Here is a 21,368-nt window from a genome sequence, read left to right as displayed (position 1 = left end):
GGTTGTACGGTACCTTCCGTTTGATGTGATCCAATAAATCTGCTTGGCCCTGCTTGAAAAATGGATGCTGAAATTCTATAGTTGAAGTTTTATCAGGTTTGAAAAGACCGCTTTCCAGACTGATCACCTTGCGGAATCCATCTGTGTGGAGATAAGCAAGGAATAATTTATTATACTTGCAAAGAAAACAGTTTTCAAAAAGATCAGCAGCACACTCAATTTACAAATGTATTTAAAACTCGTCTCATTTTGTGTGGTCTTTTTTCCATACCAAATGTTAAAGTGTAGGGAAAAGCTACCAGTAACAACAGACGTCCATCAAGGGATCCTACCCAGACTTATAACTTTCAACTGAGTCTCTTAAACTTAAAACTTAAACTTTGCACTTGTATAGCGCACTATTCACCCGTTAGGGTCTCAAGGCTCTGTACTCATACCGCTATGGAACCCCTCCTGGCTTTTCCCTGTGAGGTGCCCACTCCTGGGCACCCCCAGGGTGAAGTCAGGCATCCAAGCGCTGTTGGGGCCGTGGTGGAGATTAAGGAAGCTATTGCCCAGAGTTGCAGAGTGGGATCCATTAATTAGATTAGGCACTGAGGCGAGAATTATCTGGTCCAAGGGAATTGAGCCCAAGACCTGCCGAAGCGGGACTTGAACCCTGGTCTTGAGCCAGATCTCTGCTTCAGGGTCTGCCGCTCTAACCATTGTGCCACACTTCTCCACTGCCACACTTCTCTGATGACAAGCTGGTCCTCAGAAACTCAAAAGCTTTTATATTTTTCCCACATGTCTCCCCACAAAATTATCAAACAAGTGTAAAGTGCACAGAAAAAAAAGCAATGGCAAAGTTGTAGGAAAATGCCTCTTTTTGAGATGCCTAAACCCCACTTTTTGCCTGGTATCTGATGGGAGTTTGACTGAAAGTGAACCGGGTCCCTGGTTACCAGGTTCCCAGTGTCAGATCTGATCTCTTTCCCTAAAATGTTCCTCATCCCTCCAGAGTCCATTTTGGTTTGACCCCTCCTAGACTCCCCGACGATGCCTGCAGCCTCTGCATGCAACCTCCTTCCACCACGACTGCTTCAGTAAAGAAAACACAACACCTAAGGACACCTCTGCACCAGTCCCCTTTGAACCATGGAGAGGAGGACCGAAGGTGCCTACCTATGCCAGGGCATCACGAGGCCGGAGCCCCGCTGCTGGTTCAGCCCAACTGGCCTCCTGGCCAGAGCCTACAGCCACTTTTCGCAGTGACAAATCACACTCATTGGGCAGCAGATGCCCCTGTGCCGCTGGTAGGGTACTACTGTTGATGCCTTGGACCTTGCCCAGTACTCCCCTTAACTCCTGGAGATTGGTCTTGTAAGTCACTGTACTCTACCAGTTTGCAGAACTTGTTTTTCCTCCCATATGATAACATTGCAGAACTCAGAAATTGCAGTGCCCACTTTTTAAAGGGAAAATAATTCCTATTAAAAATGTACTTACCTGAACGATTTTCCTCTGATGACTAAACAGATATAAAGATACTTGCTATTTTAATAAATTGGTGTGGACCTCCTGTTTGAGTCGTGTGTCTCCTTTGTTGACTATTAGGTGTATTTGTAGATGTCTTGCACTCCTCTGTGTTAAGCCTAAGGTTGTTCGACCACATTACCCCTAAATAGAGCACTTTGGGATTGAATAGCAAGCCCTCTCCACTCACTAGGGAACTCCTGGACCCTTTACACAGTATTTATAAATCACATAAAAGGCCAGATTCTTACAAAAGTCAATAGATCTTGCGTTAACCGACTTTTATGCTGCGCCAGTGAGCCTGACCAATGGTCAACAAAGTCTGAAAAAACAATAATGATGCCCACTGTAGCTTGATCGTATGTGTGTACTGGTAGTGGAAGTGATACACCACTACAGGTAGTTGGGTTGCAGTGCACAACTACAGTTAATTTTCACGCATATTTGTAGGGTAAGCTGGAACCCGTTTGGGGTGTTATCATGTAATACACAACTTCAAGGGTTAGTAATGCAGTGCTATTGTTAGTTGTACCCTAGATTGGGTGGTGTTCACAAAATTGTTTTGTACCAAGCGTTTAGAGAATGTGATTATTTTCCTGGATAGCTGGAAAAGGATAACGCAGGTTATGAGGTGGTGACAACCGTTGTGATTGTAAGGGGGTCTGAGGGGGATTTTATTTTATTGATCTATTGTGTGGTTGTGCCTTGCTGTACCATGCCTCTGTGTACAGTCTTCACTATGCTTTTAGGCATGTGTAGGGGGAAGGTATACATTAAGGTGTCATCTTGTTTGCCATTGGATCCAGATCCGCCATCTCTGAAGCTGGCCCAAAAGGGTCTGCAGTGGGCTTAGGCAAGGACGTTGAAGCACAGCTTGACACCAGTGTATGTCAAACAGGGAGCCCTCAGAAGCTCATGGGTCCCAAAGGCACACAAGAGGGACATAAATATCCAAAACAGCTGCAGCATTGTCTCTTTGAAAACCCGTACCTACTGCTGAGTCGAGGATCAGCCAGCAAATGAGTGCACCTGCTCCAACTGTGGAATGGGGTCGGAATCATAACTGAAGCGGAGTTGGGCCATTAGAATGCAGACAGTGCGAACGCTCCCTGGAGTGGGAGAAGTGGGGGGCTGTTTGTGCTGAGACTTCTCCTTGGAATTCATCTGAGACTTACACAAGGACAAGAACTGTAGCGGGATTAAGGGGCAGAGAAGGAACAGGTAAAAAATTATGAGCCCAACTGGGCTAATTTCTTATGCTCAGTGACGTAAAACTTCCCCTAATGCTACCTGATGGTCTTCAAGTGCATCATGAAACATGATGCATGACTTGGATTAACACCTATACCTGAGACACCAAAGGCAGAAATCACGTGGTTGCATGACTAGAATGTGTTTTCTGCAGAACTTCCAAGAACACTATAAACAAAATAGTTTTGGAGAACGGTAAAGCATCAGACATTCAGAGGCAGGGTACTGGATCCGCGTTAAAGACCGTGGAAAAAAAGGTAACTGACATCAGCCTGCATGGGTGGTGCCTATTTATGATTCCATGCCATCTCTTCCAGAGGCAGGTCAAGACCATAACAGAATCTGATTGTGCGACTTACCGATGCCCTGGAATTGTGGAAAAGTTTCTAGATCCAGAGGGTGCTGAGGCGAAGCCATAAAGTAAGTAATAAGCCTTTAGAAACTCTCATCAGAATGCCCACAAACAGCTAAAACTTGTTCAGGGACCAAATTCATGTGTCTACTTATATCCTTACCCAAAGCTATTGAATGAGTAAAATCTTTGTGTAAGGCAAGGGAACGGCCAAGGAAATTTGAAAAGATATGGGGACCTGTGGCATGACATTCCTGAAGAAGATTAGAACATTGTTCTTGGGGCCCTTATCGGGGAGAGAGTTACCCGAGGAAGATATAGTGAACAAGATTTGGAGACACAGATCCCAATAAGGGATGACCCTCACTCTTCTGCTCCACTGAGCACTATGAGGAACGGGTGAAGAGAGGGAGATCCTTCGCTGTGTGGTCTGTCACATACGGCAGGCGTGAAGCATACTGAACTGGCATGGTTCACTCCGCCACAAGTTCTAAGTTACATGATACATTTTTGTCAGCTCCCTCTGGCGTATAAGAACAGTCCTTGACTGTTTGCTGACCATGAAACATCAATATTACATTGATCTAGACGCACTCTATTATGTTGATGATATATCTCACGGATGATGATGTAAACACACACTTAGCCAGGGTAGATCGCATTGTTTTGGGATTTGATGAACATGGCTACAAATTCAAATTCAATTTCAGAAAAACTTAAATGACTGCCCTTCTGACATCTAATGTTTGCAGGGCCCTTTCTGCAGCATTTGTAGATTTCTAGAAGAAAGCTGGTATGCCGATAGTCTGGTTTATGTGAAAAGGTGAAATAACCTTTAGTAAGAACTTTGGGTGTATCCTAATGATTACTTTACACGTAGGGTCGGGATAAATCCTCATTATGCAGATAGGAGGACACAATTAGCAACAATAGGTGAGCAGGGTTTGTGTACTTTCGGATTAAAGACAAAATGTAATGGGGCCCACATCTTCATAGATTGTTTATAGGTCATAAATGTGTGGAAAGAGTTTTTTTTTTGTTTTAATCAAATATGGAATTGTAAATCATGATCAAGCATTTATTCCATTGGTGAACATGAGATTTCTGGACGTTAAGTGGGAACCGGTCGATTTCTATTTGCTATTAGGGGGGTTTAAAAAGATATGGTAGTTATTATGCAAGAAATTGGGTGTGTTTATAGCGCTTTCCAACCCTTCTTACAGCTCTCTATTGTATGTATTACTTACTGGATTTCTTTTTAACTTTTTACTGTATGTTTTATTCATTGAATGTATTTATGGTGATTTTAATAGATTATGGTTTAATAAATAAAAGCTTTGACTGACTTTATCCTTGTGTAAGCCTATGTCAGTTTTCTGTACCATTTGTGCCTGTATCTCACTAACTCGTGATGCGATTGCTCACAAGACTACTGTTTTCAGTGTAAGATGCCAGTGTGGCTTTGTGCATTTGTTCAATAGGTGCCTTCATTGCCCCTATCAAAATGAAGTTAGATTCCGCTACAGGGGAGGTATCTCCCTCACTGGGAGAAGTCTTTTCGCTCTTTTCATGGACCTTTTGATCAGTGGAAGTAATATTCTTTATATGCAGTCCCTTCAAGTAAGCCACAATGGCTAATAAATGTACCCTTAGCAAGGCTGTAGGAGGCTGGCCTGGCTTATAGTGGGTACCTGATGGTACTTACACCTTTTGCCAGGTCCAGTTATCCCTTATTAGTAGATTAGTAGTGTTCTAGCAGCTTAGGTTGATAGAGGTAGCTATAGCAGAGAAGCTTAGGCTGAACTAGGAGACATGCAAAGCTCCTACTATACCACTTATATCATATAGCACTATATCATAAGAAACACAATACTCAGAGTTACTAAAAATAAAGGTACTTTATTTTAGTGACAATGTGCCAAAAATATCTCCGGGGATATGCTCCCTTAGGAGGTAAGTAAAATACACAAAATATACACACGAACCAAAATCAGGTAGGCAAACAGTTAGAAAAGTAGTGCAAACACTGTAGAATACAATAGGATGCAATAGGCCTAGGGGCAACACAAACCATATACTCTAAAAGTGGAATGCGAACCACAAAGGGACCCCAGGCCTAGTGTAGTGTGTAGAGGGTCGCTGGGAGTGTACGAAAACACTAAGGGTGTCCAAGATATCCCACCCCAAGACCCTGAAAAGTAGGAGTAAAGTGACCCTACTTCCCCAGAAACACACTAAAGTCGCGATAGGAGATTCTGCAAAGGCAACAACTGACTGCAAAGCACTGAAGACGGATTCCTGGACCTGAGGACCTGTAAAGGAAGGGGACCAAGTCCAAGACTCACGCAAGTTTCCGGGGGGGGGGGTGGGGGGTTTTGCGGAGGCAGGAGCCCACTAAACCCCGGATGAAGGTGCAAAAGAGCTGCCTCCGGGTGGAAGAAGCAGAAGATTCTGCAACAACGGAAGATGCCAGGAACTTCTCCTTTGCACAGAAGATGTCCCAAGGCGTGCTGGAGGATGAAGAGTTGTTTCCACGCAGAAAGACCTCAAACAAGCCTTGCTAGCTGCAAGACTTGCGGTTGAAGAAAATGGGTGCTGCCCGGGCCCAGGAAGGACCAGGTCGCCCCTTGGAGGAGGAGACAGAGGGGGGCGCTCAGCAGCACAGAGAGCCCACACAGAAGCAGGCAGCACCCGCAAAAGCACTTGAACAGGCGTTCAAGAAATCTGAGCATGGCGGTCGTCTCAACACTGCAAAGGGGGGGGGGGTCCCATGAAGTCGGTGGTCAACTCAGCGAGTTGAGCAATGCAGGACGGAGTGCTGGGGACCTGGGCTATGCTGTGCACGAAGGATTCCTTGCAAAAGTGCACAGAAGCCCTAGCACCTGCAGTTACTGTCTGGTGTGGGGAGGCAAGGACTTACCTCCACCAAATTTGGACAGAAGGACCTCTGGACTGTCAGGGTTACTTGGATCCGGCTCCTGTGTTCCAGGGACCATGCTCTTCAAGATGAGAGGGAACCCAGAGGACCGGTGAAGCAGACGTTTGGTGCCTGCGTTAGCAGGGGGAAGATTCCGTCGACCCACAGGAGATTTCTTCTTGGCTTCCAGTGCAGGGTGAAGGCAGACAGCCCCAAGAGCATGGACCACCAGGAAACAGTCGAGAAAGCAGTCAGGATTAGGCGCTACAATGTTGCTGGTAGTTGTCTTGCTACTTTTTGCGGTTTTGCAGGCGTCCTGGAGCAGTCAACGGTCAATCCTTGGCAGAAGTTGAAGAGAGAGATGCAGAGGAACTCTGGTGAGCTCTTGCATTCGTTATCTGAAGAGAAACCAACAGGAGAGACCCTAAATAGCCCTCGGAGGATTGGCCACCTAACCAGGTAAGCACCTATCAGGAGGGGTCTCTGACGTCACCTGCTGGCACTGGCCACTCAGAGGCCTCCATTGTGCCCTCACACCTTTGCATTCAAGATGGAAGAGGTCTAGGACACACTGGAGGAGCTCTGGGCACCATCCCTGGGGTGGTGATGGACAGGGGAGTGGTCACTCCCCTCTCCTTTGTCCAGTTTTGCACCAGAGCAGGGGCTGGGGGCATCCCTGAACCAGTGTAGACTGGTTTATGCAAGGAGGGCACCATCTGTGCCCTTCAAAGCATTCCCAGAGGCCAGGAGAGGCTACTCCTCTCAGGCCCTTAACACTTATTTCCAAAGGGAGAGGGTGTAACACCTTCTCTCAGGAGAAATCCTTTGTTCTGCCTTCCTGGGACTGCCCAGACCCCAGGAGGGCAGAAGCCTGTCTGTGGGTTGGCAACAGCGGTAGCTGCAGAGAAAACCCCAGAGAGCTAGTTTGGCAGTACCCGGGGTCCATGCTGGAGCCCCCGGGATGCATGGGATTGGCACCCCAATACCAGATTTGGCATGGGGTGACAATTCCATGATCTTAGACATGTTACATGGCCATATTCGGAGTTACCATTGTGAAGCTACATATAGGTATTGACCTATATGTAGTGCACATGTGCAATGGTGTCCCAGCACTCACAAAGTCTGGGGAAATTGCACTGAACAATGTGGGGGCACCTTGGCTAGTGCCAGGGTGCCCTCACACGTAGTAACTTTGCACCTAACCTTCACTAGGTGAGGGTTAGACATATAGGTGACTTATAAGTTACTTAAGTGCAGTGTAAAATGGCTATGAAATAACGTGGACGTTATTTCACTCAGGCTGCAGTGGCAGTCCTGTGTAATATTGGTCTGTGCTCCCTATCGGTGGCAAAAGAAATGCCGCAGCCCATAAGGATCTCTTGGAACCCCAACATCCTGGGTACCTAGGTACCATATACTAGGGAGCTATAAGGGTGTTCCAGTGTGCCAATTAGAATTGGTGAAAATGGTCACTAGCTTGCAGTGACAATTTTAAAAGCAGAGAGAATAAGCACTGAGGTTCTGGTTAGCAGAGCCTCAGTGACACAGTTAGGCACCACACAGGGAACACATTTAGGCCACAAACTATGAGCACTGGGGTCCTGGCTAGCAGGATCCCAGTGACACATCTAAAACACACTGACAAATAGGGTTTTCACTATGAGCACTGGGGTCCTGGCTAGCAGGATCCCAGTGAGACAGTAAAAACACCCTGACATATACTCAAACAGGCCAAAAGTGGGGGTAACAAGGCTAGAAAGAGGCTACCTTCCTACAAAGGCATATGAGAGTTTACACTTTGTTAAATGTGTTAAGTACTGGGCTATTACAGTGTCCTATTAGACCATGTGTTCATTTTCTCAGATTAGCAAGAGGTTATATATCTTTTCCACTTTAAAGTATATCACCTCCTAGTAGCCTTCCCTGATGAAACAAAGTAGCCTTTGGCAAATGTAGATGTACAAATTTAACCACCTCAGGAACCATGCTGCCAACTGCATCTCCCTTGGGTTAGGGAGAAATATCCTCCTCTGCTGCCTTTTCAACACAGTCTCCCACTCTACCCTCTGCACCAGACTCCACGACGCCTGCATCTGCAGTAAAGCACTGGAACGGATTCAATCCTTCCTGACTAGAAGAACCCAGAGTGTTAGACTCCCACTGTACACTTAGGCGCCCAAAGAAACATGCTGCAGACTACCACCTGGGATCCTCATCAAGCCTGACCGTCTTCAACATCTACAGGACACCGCTCACTAAGATCGCCCGACAACACGGATTAATCATGGTCACCTACGCCGCCAACACCCAGCTGATTTGCTCCCTGACCGACGACCCATCAACAGCCAAGAGAAATTTCTACAATGGTATGAGAGCAGTTGCCGCCTGGATGGAAGCCAGTTGCCTCAGGCTCAACTTGACATAACAGAGGTCCTCGTACTCTGCTACACCCCCTTCACCTTGGATGACTCCTGGTGGCCAGCCGCCTTAGGAATCATCCCCACTAACCACGCACACAACCTGGGCATCATCCTGGACTCAACGCTCTCCATGTCCCATCAAGTCAACGCCATCTCTTCTGCCTGTTACCACACCTTGCGGCTCCTTCAAACGTTCTTCAAGTGGATCCTCATTGAGACTTGAAGGACGGTCACCCACGTCCTGGTCAGCAGAAAATTGGACTACGGCAACACACTCCACGCCAGCATCACAAAGAAGCTACATGCAAGAATACAGAGAATCCAGAACACAGCAGCCAGACTCATCCTGGACATACCCCACCACAGCCACATCTCCGAGACCGACACTGGCTCACGGTCGAAAATGCATCACCTTCAAGCTATTGACGCACACCTATAAGGCACTTCACAACATCAGACCACACTACCTCAACCACTGCCTGACCTTCCACATCCCCCACCATGCAGCTCGGTTCCTCTCATCTCACCGCCATCCCCAGAATCAAGAAAAGCACAGCTGGAGGAAGATCCTTCTCCCACCTCGCAGCCTGGACATGGAATACACTCCCTCTCAACCTCAGACAGTCCGCATAACTGAAGCAATTCAGAAAGGAGCTCAAGAACTGGCTCTTCGAATGATCAGCATGCCCACCACAGCGCCTTGAGACCCCACTGGCGATAACCCATGCTCTACAAGTACTGAATGACTTAGGGTGTCCCTGTGCACTGGAATTTTGACATGCTGTTGTTTTGACAAAATGTGAGAGGAACATGGATGTCCAGGCCATCTTGGAGCTACCAGAATCATTGCCTTTTGACAATATTGAAATGTTCTAGAAGTGTTGGGATCAACTTATCAACAGGGGATTCCGCAGTGATTTGGGATGGTAATGCCTGGATGTGAAGCACAGGCATTTTGTGTTTTCTAATTGTTAGAAATTGTGTTTCTAGTTGGCAGACGTTTGTATCCTGTCCAAGAAGAGAGAACAATCTTAGTCAGGGTAAGTCAGTTACACTCCTTAAATTAATCTGTGCTCAGCCTCTGGTAGCTTGGCACAAAGCAGTCAGGGTTAACTTCGGAGGCAATGTGGAAAGTATTTGTGCAACACCTAAATTACATTAACAGTTAAAACCACCACAAAGACTTTCCATCAGTTTAGAAAAATAGAGGCTATTTATCACAGTAAAACAGGACCAAAACGACAAACATCCAATAAGTAGAAGTCCATTTATGAATTTTTAAAAATTAAATGTGAAAACAGGGCTTAGAAGTTACTAGTGGTGTAAAGGATACTCGAGGTGGCGAGGGACTGGTGCCAAGCCAAAATCCAGACCAACTGCTATGAAGGGTAGGATGGCTTTAGGACCCAGACCGGACCTGCTGAGACAGTACCTTCGATGGAGCCTATGTTGATGTCGAGAGTCTACTGTGTCACTGTCAAGCCGCACAGGGCAGGGAGGCAGGGGGTTGAAGGGTAGGGATGGGGGGAGGGGTGCAGAGGGGGGGGGGGGTCCCATGTAATGTAACTCCGTTGAAGTGAATGGAAATGCTGCTTCGTCAAGTAGCGCCAGGAGTCACCATCAAGCTGAGTAGATCATGAATCCGTATGTCTATCAGCATCTAGCTGAGAAAGGCGTTGCTGTTGAGCAGCCGCTGCGCCGACGTCAAAGGGGAGATGCGTTGACTCCAATCGGCGCCAAGTCCCAGGTGTGTCGATGTAGAGATGAAAAAGGCTGCAAGAACCCAGTTCTGAGGGCCAGGACTGGAAGGGGGCACCTCAGGCAAGGATAGGAATCACAGATGGAAGAGACACGAAGCACCAGGAGAGTTGCATGTAGTCTGATGTCCCTGAGACTGCAGAAGAACAAGCAAAACCAACAAGCCCTCGTAGAATCCTGCATTCAAGGATGTAGAGAATAAATCTAGTCCTTCTCACTGCTGTAAAGAAGCAGCAGGCCAATACAGCAAAGTGGCAAGTCCCTCCTACAGCACAGCACCCACCAAGCAGTAGGCCAACACAGCAAAGCAGTTGCAGAGTGGCAGTCCCTCAAAGCAGCACAGCAGGCCTTCTTTGGCAGAATGCCCTTGGTTCCAACAGACTTCTGATTAAGAGGGGTTTGGGGTCCAGTACGTATTCCCAAATGTGCCTCTGAAGTAGGGGAGACTTCAAAAGGGCCACTGAAGATCACAAGGTCCCTGCCCTTCCTTCCCCTGGCTCCAGAAATTCAATGAGGTTAGATGCAGCTCTTTGTGTGAGGTGAGGCACAGCCCTATTCAGGTGTAAGTTTCAGCTCCTCCCACCCATCTAGCCTAGGAAGACCCATCAGCCTGGTGACAAGTCATTAGGGTGCAAATGTCAACCCCAAGCTCTTTGTGTGCGATTGTCTAGAGGGAATGCACAAAGCGCAGCTGTCATCCACCCCAGACATGTATTGAGAGACAGGCAGCGGCAAAGAAACGCTAAAGTAAGAAAATGTCACTTTTAGGAAAGTGGCATTTTCAGACTTACAATTTAAGATCAGACTTCGCCAGAAGTGGTGATTTTAAATTGCAAGTCCAGAAACACCAAACTTCAAGTTTCTATCTTTTCTCAAATTAAAGTTACACTTAAAGGATGCTGCTTCAAGGTAAGCCCAAAGTTAACCTATGGGAGAGATAGGCCTTGCAATAGTGAAAAACAAATTTAGTAGTTTTTCACTACCTGGACATGTTAAATTTTGAAGTACATGTCCAACTTTTTAAATACCTTGCACACTGCCCTTGGGACTATCCAGGGCCTACCTAAGGGGTGACTTGCACGTAATAAAAAAAGGACGGTTTGGGTCTGACAAGTGGGCGCACTAGTCAGGTCGAAATGGCAGCTTGACACTGCGTGCTTATGGTTTGCAGTGGCAAGACTGAGACATGTTTGAAATGCTACTGCAGTAGGTAGCACAATCAGTGCTGCAACCCCAATATTAGCATTTAATTTAAAGGCCCTGGGCACATACAGTGCACTTTACTAGGGACTTGCAAGTAAATTAAATATGCTTCCACTAGCACCTAGTTTCCTATTTCTTCTGAATACAAGGATACTATAGTGGACTCTGTACACTAAATTTTTAAAGATTAAAAAATGATTTGTATGTGACTTAATGAAGGCATGTGGTGACATAGTCATAGTTTATTAGTCCTGTTTAGTGTATCATGCCGTCCTTGTGAGAAATGCTGGAGTGAAAATTAGCTTGAGTTGTTGGCTGTGTTTTTCTTTCTGGTTCTTGCCCATTGTAAATTCTTGGTCGCCTGGCCATTCCTGTTGTTAAATGTGATTTGTTTATTCTGGTTATTACTTTTCCTCAAATTGTGGTTTTGATTGCATTGTTTGCATATAGTTTTACATTATCAGAGTCTCCAAAAGGGGCAAAGTACTGATTGTTGATTACATGGTTGGGGAATCCGTGTATATACTTTTAGATCATTGTAATCCGAGGAGGCTCGCCAAACACAAATATAGGGCTGGTTTTACTAGGCCACTCAATCTTTTCCTCCACAATCTCCTTTTTAGAGTTTACTGCTGCAGTGATCGTCTTCAAATGTGTCTTATGTGTTACTACTTTTGTATACTTTTCAGTTTCCATTGCTGTTTCTCCGGAGTCAATGTTGGGGTCAAATATGCTCAGATTTTGATTAAATTGATTTTGGGGAGCAGGGCAGTGTCTTCTGGAGTATCTATTTCACTGTTTAAATGACCTCTAATGCTTGTATGTGCTTGAGATTCCTCCTGCCCAGTCCATTTCCTAAATATTGGGTACTATTTCTTCACAACAACTTCTTCACAACAACCCCTTCACTGCCCTCTGGGCTCCCCAGCTTTCTTTGCAATTGATATCTGTATTGTCTTTTCTTGGGTTTATGTCCTTTTTGCTCCTTCCTTTTTAATATTTGGAGTCCTTGCATTTGTTCATTTGTATAATTGTACTGGTTTTTATCTGAATGGATTCTGATGATTCTACTGTGTTTGCCTCCTCTCCTGTTTGCTTTCTATTAGAAATGGTGTCTCTAGTTGGCAGAGGTATACACCCTTCTCCAAATAGGGATCTCAATCCTAGTCAGGATAAATCACACATAATCCAAATTATCCTGTGCCCACCCTTTGGTAGCTCGGCACTGAACAGTCAGGCTTAACTCAGAAGGCAATGTGTAAAGTATTTGTGCAATAAATTATACAATAACAGTGAAAATACCACAAAAAGACCACACAGATTTAGAAAAATATAGTATATTTCTCTGATTAAATTAAGATCAAAACAATCAAGATTTGATAATCACAAGTTGAAACATCACTTTTGTAATGATAGAGTCTTTAGTTCTTAAAAGCAACAATGGTTTCTTGCAAGCACAAAATACCTGGTTTGCGTCAAAATTACATGCACGAGGACCGCAGAGGAAGAGATATGGGGAAAAAGGTGTGTGTATTATTTCCAGGCGCATACACATGATGCGTTGATTCTTTTCCAAGCGGCAAGGCCTTTGTGTCAAATTCCGGCATGCAGGCTTGAATCCTGTGATGCGTTGTCTTGACGCCCAGGGACGATGCGTGGAAATCCTGGGCGTGCGGACGAGGTCACAGCTGTTTCGTCGATCTGCTGGGTGATGCAGCGGAATTTCTGCCACACTGCAGGTGTTGATTCCTTTTGCAGGAAGTCAGGCTCAGTCATTCCAGCTATGCGTCAATCCGGTGGGCTGTGTGTCAAAGTTCTGGTCACAACGTTGGCGCTGCGTCAATGTCCACTCGGTGAGCCAGGCTGCGTCGTTCCAGTTCAGCTAGGCAGTGATTTTCTCACCGCTGGACAGGCTGTCTGTCGATTCCAGCAGGCTGTGCGTCAATTTTCACTGCACAAGGAGTTTCTTGCCAAAGATGAAGTCTTTTTGGTCCTGAAACTTCAGGGACAGGAGGCAAGCTCAATCCAAGCCCTTGGAGAGCATGTCTCAGCAGAGGCAGAGGCCTGCAAGGCAGCAGTCCTTTACAGCAAAGAAGTCCAAGTGAGTCCTATGGGCAGCTTTACATGGCAGGTCGCAGGTTTTGGTGCAGTGTCTTTCCCAAGAAGTGTCTAAGTTGGTAGGGTCAGGGACCCAGTTTATATATCCAAAAGTGCCTTTGAAGTGGGGGGGAGACTTCATAGAGTGGTTTTGAAGTGCACATGGTCCCCTTTGAGTACAACTCTGTCTGCCAGGGTCCCAGTAGGGGGTTTGGTAGTCCTTTGTGTGAGGGCAGGCCACTGTCCTTTGAAATGTAAGTGTCAGGCCCTCCACCCTTCCAGCCCAGGAGGACCCATTAAGTATGCAGATGTGTGCAGGTCTGACTGAGCATCCTGTGTTTGTGGTTGCCTGGTCGAAATGCACAAGGGAGCTGTCAACCAGCCCAGCCCAGATGTGGACTGGAAACAGGCTGTAAGGCACAGAAACATTTAAGTGCAGAGAAAAGCTCACTTTCTAAAATAGTAATATAAAATCCAACCTCACCAGGCAGAAGGATTTTGTATTACCATTCTGGCCATACTAAATATGACCGGTTTACCCCTTTCTAATCAGAATCTACCACTCAAACAGTTTATGAGGGTAGCCTTAATGTTAGTCTATGAAAGGCACAGGCCTCACAGCAGCAGAAAACGAATTTAGGAGTTTTCCACTACCAGGACATATAAACACACAGGTATATGTCCTGCCTTTTACCCACCCTGCCCTCTGTGTTACCTAGGGCCTACCTTAGGGGTGACATATGTAGAAAAAGGGGAGTTTAAGGCTTGGCAAGTACTTTTAAATGCCAACTCTAAGTGGCAGTGAAACTGCACACACAGGCCCTGCAATGGCAGACCTGAGACAAGGTTAGGGGGAAGACCTATGTGGGTGGCACAAGCAGTGCTGCAGGCTCACTACTAGCATTCAATTTAAAGGCCCTGGTCTCCTGTAGTGCACTTTACTAGGGACTTACAAGTAGATCAAATATGCCAATTGGTTAAGAATCAATGTTACCAAGTTTTAAGAGAGAGAGCATATTCACTTTAGCACTGGTTAGCAGTGGTAAAGTGCAAAGAGTCTTAAAACCAGCAAATACAGTGTCAAAAAGTGGAGGGAGGCAGGCAAAAAGTTGGGGGTGACCACCCTAAGGCTGTCAGGTCCAACACTTTCAATTTTTGCTCGTTTGTTATGTCATTGGTTCCTAAGAAGCAATAGTCTCTCAAAGGATATTTGTTGGCAACTGTCAAGTTTACATTATTTCCTGTGGGGGACACATTCAAGCTAAACAAGGTTTCCATGGAATTACTTGCTCTCTCACTACCCTCTCTATAAAGGATAGATTTAAATTCTTTAAACTCTCCACCAGTAACGGCAGCATCTCTGGGAGCATGCACAGATTTTCTACAACTGAGGCACACGAACAAAGCCCCAGAGCTCCTGGTGTTCCAATGCCTAGCTCTGGCCAAAGTTTGCAATAGGTCCACCTGCAGCTCAGGTTTATGTGACTGCCAGGTCAAAGCATTAATTGCTGTGAGAGGGATTGTTTTGATTGTCAAAGGTTAACCCACCTCCCTTCAGTTGTGATACTTCAGCTTCAGTATTTTAACATCAGTTTCACTTAGGACAAAGCTACCAGAGACATTTATGCTGCTGTTCACTAAATTCCCACTCTGGGTGACGGCTGAGGATATTTCCACTGCTGATACTTATTTCAGAACCTGCTCTGTATCCAACAGAGAAAATGTCTCCAGCAGTTTGGGGGTAGGAAGTGTTTCAATAGTTGACTGAGCCTCTGTAGTGTTTTGTTTGTTTGTTTATAGAGAAAAAGGTGAAGACTTCCTCCACTTTGGTCTGAAAAAATGTTGCTAGGGAATTACAAAAATCCTGACTGCTGAGTAGATGCCAGTATTTTAGATAGACTTTTTACAGTAGCAAACAGTTCTCGAGTTGAGTTCTTAGACTGTAAGATTTTGTTGGGAAAGTATTTACTTCCCTCTTCCCTAATTAGAATTTTGTAAGCTGTGATGGACCGTGAAATGTTTCTTTATCTAGTGGATAGCAATTGGATCTCCATTTCCTTTCTTTTTTCCTACAAAGCGGTTTTTGCATTTTGAGTTTTTCAGTGAACCATGGCTCAGAAGGGATTTTTCTTCTATTTGAAAAGGATCTTTCCAGAGCTCATGACTTCACTGCTGCCCTGATCCAGGAGGAATAGGTTATGGCTGCTGAATTTGAATCTGATTGGGCATTTGGCTTATTGTTGGATAGCAATGTCTGAAAATCAGTGGGAGTCTAGATTTTGCCAGTCTCGACCTCTACTAACAGAGGAAGAATTGTTATGCCTGAGTTGTGGACATGGCGTACTACTACTGAAAACTACTGCTTTATGGTCTGACCATAATAAGGGTATCAAATCCAAGACCTTCAGCGAGGAGTTGCTAATGAAGATTCCATCTAGTATGTGTCCTGCTACATGGGTGGGATGCACTACGAGCTGACGTAAATCAAAACTGGTGAACGTGTCGACCAAAGAAGAAATGTCACAATAGTCTGTTTTATCCAACTGAAAGTTAAAATCTCCCAGTACTGAAAAATCTGATGAGGCGATAATGGAATCTTAGGAGCAGGCTTAAGCTGTTGACTGAAGAGGTTTCCGTGCCCAGAGGTCGATAAACCAGCAGGCTTAAATATTGCAGAGTCCAATTTGAAAAGATAGGATATCACAGTCCAGACCACTTCCTACTGAAGAACCTGATAATCCCAGATAGTCCCAACGACAATAGCCATACATCCCCCTTTTACCTAATTTATCCGCCCTCAGAATTATGTATCCTGTTGGAACCACTTGAGTCAATTTGGGGTGGAGGTTGGTCCTGCCCAGGTTTCCGTAATGAATATATTATCCAGATTGTGTGTACCTACAAACTCAGCGAAGTCCAAGCTATGCTTCACTCAGGATCACGTGTTGAGTAGACTACAACTGAATGACTTCCATGGGATTATGTGAGTGTCTCTCTGGTAGCTTAGTGTGGCTGGTTTTGGATGGTGTGATAGGTGAGAGTGAGTTTACAGAGAGTGCACGAAGTGGGGCCAGAATGCGGCTCTAAATGCACCTGTGATTTTATTACTTTCTTCATTTAGTCTCTGGGTGGTGGGTGTTAATGCTCTCAGCTCGGACTTGCTTTCCTTCGTGGATGACGATATAATTATTTTGAGGTCAGTTGTTCTATGCTTCATTAGTCGATAGTAAGAAACAACTTGTATTTGCAGAAGGCACTCCGTCCACCCTAGGAACCTGTGTCCTCGTTCCACCTAGTCTGGGTTCCGGGTTATCCAACTGGTCGTCTTCGTCAGGGAAGACCAGTTTCACAATATGGCTCATTGTTTTCGTTTTAGTGTTATGGTGCAATGGTGTGTTATACTAAGTTATTTCCCGTGTTGCAGACTTTGTTTGATTGCATTGTCTTCCTGGCATTGATTTTTCACCTCATCAGAAAGGCTTTGTGGGAGAGTTTCTGTAGGAGGCTGGCCTTGCTTATAGTGGGTACCTGATGGTACTTAAACCTTGTGCCAGGTCCAGTTATCCCTTATTAGTAGATTAGTAGTGTTCTAGCAGCTTAGGCTGATAGAGGTAGCTATAGCAGAACATCTTAGGCTGGACTAGGAGGCATGCAAAGCTCCTACTATACACCACTTATATCATATAGCATTATATTATAAGAAACACAATACTCAGTGTTACTAAAAATAAAGGTACTTTTATTTTAGTGACAATATGCCAGAAAATATCTCAGAGGATATACTCCCTTAGGAGGTAAGTGAAATACACAAAATATACACACAAACCAAAATCAAGTAAGTAAACAGAAAAGTAGTGCAAACACTGTAGAATTCAATAGGATGCAAAAGGCCTAGGGGCAATACAAACCATATTTTCTAAAAGTGGAATGCGAACCACGAATGGACCCCAGGCCTAGTGTAGTGTGTAGAGGGTCGCTGGGAGTGTAAGACAACACTAAGGGTCTCCAAGATACCCCACCCCAAGACCCTGAGAAGTAGGAATTAAGTGACCCTTCTTCCCCAGAAACACACTAAACTCGTGATAGGAGGTTCTGCAAAGACCACAACATACTGCAAAGCACTGAAGACGGATTCCTGGACCCGAGGACCTGCAAAGGAAGGGGACCAAGTCCAAGAGTCGTGAAAGTGTGCCGGGGGGGTGGAAATTGGGGGGAGGGGAGGGGGGAGAAACAGGAGCCCACTAAACCCCGGATGAAGGTGCAAAATGGCTGCCTCTGGGTGGAAGAAGCTGAAGATTCTGCAATAATAAAAAGGTGCTAGGAACTTCTCCTTTGTGCAGAAGATGCCCCACGGAGTGCTGGAGGATGCAGCTTTGTTTCTTGGGAGAAAGACCGCAAACAAGCCTTGCTAGCTGCAAAGGTCACGGTTGAAGAAAAAGGGTGCTGCCCGGGTCCAGGAAGGACCAGGAGGTCGCCACTCGGAAGAGGAGACAGAGGGAGCCATCAGCAACACAGAGAGCCCACACACAAGAAGGCAGCACCCGCAGAAGTACTTAAACACGGGTACAAGAAAACTGAGCACGGCGGTCGTCTTAACACTACAAAAGAGGGTCCCACGAAGCCGGTGGTCAACTCAGCGAGTTGAGCAATGGAGAATGGTGTGCTGGGGACCTTGCAAAAGTGCACAGAAGCCCTAGCAGCTGTGCTTCACGCAGTACACAGGATTACTGTCTGGCGAGGGGAGGCAAGGACTTACCTCTTCCAAATTTAGGCAGTTGGACCACTGGACAGTCTGGGTCACTTGGGTCCACCACCTGTGTTCCAGGGGCCACGCTCTACAGGATGAGAGGGGTCCCAGAGTACCGGTGACGCTGAAGTTTGGTGCCTGCTGGAGCAGGGGGAAGATTCCGTCGACCCACAGGAGATTTCTTCTTGGCTTCCAGTGCAGGGTGAAGGCAGACAGCCCCCAGAGCATGCACCACCAGGAAACAGTCGAGAAAGCCGTCAGGATTAGGCGCTACAATGTCGCTGGTAGTCTTATTGCTACTCCGTTGCAGTTTTGCAGGCGTCCTGGAGCAGTCAGCGGTCGATCCTTGGAAGAAGTAGAAGAGGGAGATGCAGAGGAACTCTGGTGAATTCCTGCAAGTCGTTCTCTGAGGAAAAGCCCACAGGAGAGACCCTAAATAGCCCTCAGAGGAGGGCTGGCCACCTAGTGAGGTAAGCACCTATCAGGAGGGGTTTCTGCTGGCACTGGCCACTCAGAGGCCTCCATTGTGCCCTCACACCTCTGGTTTCAAGATGGCAGAGGTCTGGGACACACTGGAGGAGCTCTAGGCACCACCCCTGGGGTGGTGATGGACAGGGGAGGGGTCACTCCCCTTTCCTTTGTCCAGTTTCACGCCAGAGCAGGGACTGGGGGTTCCCTGAACCAGTGTAGACTGGCTTATGCAAGGAGGGCACAGGGGTGCCCTTCAAAGCATTTCCAGAGGCTGGGGGAGGCTACTCCTCCCCAGCCCTTAACACCTATTTCCAAAGGGGGAGGGTGTAACACCCGCTCTCAGAGGAAATTCTTTGTTCTGCCTTCCTGGGACTGGGCTACCCAGACCCCAGGAGGGCAGACCTGTCTGTGGGTTGGCAGCAGCAGTAGCTGCAGAGAAAACCCTAGTGAGGGGGTTTGGCAGTAACCGGGGTCCATAGTGGAGCCACTGGGATGCATGGGATTGGCACCCTAATACCAGATTTGGCATGGGGGGTCAATTCCATGATCTTAGACATGTTACATGGCCATATTCGGAGTTACCATTGTGAAGCTACATATAGGTATTGACCTATATTTAGTGCACGTGTGTAATGGTGTCCCAGCACTCACAAAGTCTGGGAAAATTGCCCTGAACCTTGTGGGGGCACCTTGGCTAGTGCCAGGGTGCCCTCACACTTAGTAACTTTGCACCAAACCTTCACTAAGTGAGGGTTAGACATATAGGTGACTTATAAGTTACATAAGTGCAGTGAAAATGGCTGTGAAATAACGCGTGCGTTATTTCACTCAGGCTGCAGTGGCAGTCCTGTGTAAGATTTGTCTGAGCTCCCTATGGGTGGCAAAAGAAATGCTGCAGCCCATAGGGATCTCCTGGAACCCCTATACCTTGGGTACCTAGGTTCCATATACTAGCTAATTACAAGGGTGTTCCAGTGTGCCAATTAGAATTGGTGAAACTGGTCACTAGCCTTTAGTGACAATTTTAAAGGCAGAGAGAGCGTAAGCACTGAGGTTCTGGTTAGCAGAGCCTCAGTGACACAGTCACTACACAGGTACACACATTCAGGCCACAAACTGAGCACTGGGGTCCTGGTTAGCAGGATCCCATTAAGACAGGCAAAAACAAACTTACATACATATGAAAAATGAGGGTAACATGCCAGGCAAGATGGTACTTTCCAACACAACCACCTCCCCAAAAAGGGACAATAAGGCTACCCTGGCCCAGATGAGTCTTCATTGTCTAAGTGGAGATATCTGGAGAGTCCATCTGCCTTGGAGTGGGTACTCCGAGGTCTATGTTTCACTGTACAGTCCATTCCCTGTAGGGAGATGGACCACCTCAACAATTTAGGGTTTTCATCTTTCATTTGTTAAAGCCATAATAGAGATCTGTGGTCTGTCTGAACAATAAAGTGAGTACCAAACAGGTATGGTCTCAACTTTTTCAATGCCCAGACCACAGCAAAGACCTCCCTCTCTATGGCAGCCAACCGCTTTTCTCTAGGGTTCAACCTCCTGCTGATAAAAGCAACAGGTTGATCCTGGCCCTCAGTATTAAGCTGTGATAGAACTGCCTCTGACCCTAATTCTGAAGTCTGGACTATGAATTTCTTGGAGTAACAAAGACTTTTTAGGACCGGTGCAGAGCATATGGCCTGTATTAGCTCATCAAAAGCCTTTTGACAGTTAGCTGTCCACAATACCTTTTTAGGCATCTTCTTGCTCGTGAGGTCATTAAGAGGGGCTGCAATGGAGCCATAGTTCTTAATAAACCTCCTATAGTACCCTGTGAGGCCTAAGAAGGGTCTCACCTAGGTTTGAGTTGTAGGGGGAGCCCATTCCTTAATGGTCTGGATCTACCCCTGTAGTGGTGCAATCTGTTCCCCACCTACCAGGTGGCCCAGATAAACCACTTTCTCCTGCCCTATCTGGCACTTTGAAGCCTTGATAGTGAGGCCTGCCTTTTGCAGGGCCTATAAAATTTTCCATAGGTGGACCAGGTGCTCATACCAGTTTGAGCTAAAGACAGCTATATCATCTAGATAAGCTGCACTAAAAGCTTCCAAACCTTGCAGGACTGTGTTCACCAACCTCTGAAAAGTGGCAGGTGCATTTTTCAAACCAGAGGGCATAACAGTGAACGGATAGTGCCCTCCAATGGTAGAAAATGCAGTTTTAGGTTTAGCATCTTCTGACAACTTAACCTGCCAATACCCTGAAGTTAAGTCAAAAGTGCTTAGATACTTGGCAGAAGCCAGTGTATCTATGAGCTCATCTGCCCTGGCTATAGGGTGAGCATCAGTTTTGGTTACATGAGTGAGTCCTCTATAGTCAACACAAAACCTAATTTCCTTTTAACCATCTTTAGTATGAGGTTTAGGTACAAGCACCACTGGGCTAGCCCATGGGCTCTCAGAAGGCTCAATCACTCCCAGATCTAGCATTTTATGTAACTCTTGTTTTATGCAGTCTGACAGTCAGGCCACCTATAAATCTTACTTTTGACAGGTAAACTGTCTCCAATGTTGATTGTGTGCTCACACCAGGTAGTTGTACCTGGGATCAGTGAGAAGAGGTCAGAGAATTGGC

General features: G+C 46.2%; 1 protein-coding gene across 2 annotated transcripts in view; it reads right to left on the bottom strand.

The window, feature by feature from the left end:
- LOC138261372 (heat shock factor protein 3-like) overlaps window positions 1–21,368 on the bottom strand; it is a 271,372-nt gene that overhangs the window by 220,704 nt on the left and 29,300 nt on the right. For both annotated transcript variants that reach the window (XM_069210255.1, XM_069210265.1), the window contains exon 3: window positions 14–141. In XM_069210255.1, coding sequence (XP_069066356.1) covers window positions 14–141 — 128 coding nt within the window. The remainder of the gene's footprint in view (window positions 1–13; window positions 142–21,368) is intronic.

The sequence above is a fragment of the Pleurodeles waltl genome, chromosome 2_1 (assembly GCF_031143425.1).
Source record: "Pleurodeles waltl isolate 20211129_DDA chromosome 2_1, aPleWal1.hap1.20221129, whole genome shotgun sequence".
Lineage (NCBI taxonomy): Eukaryota > Metazoa > Chordata > Amphibia > Caudata > Salamandridae > Pleurodeles > Pleurodeles waltl.
The sequence above is the reverse complement of the archived record's forward strand: the minus strand, read 5'-3'. Positions and strand labels throughout refer to the sequence as shown.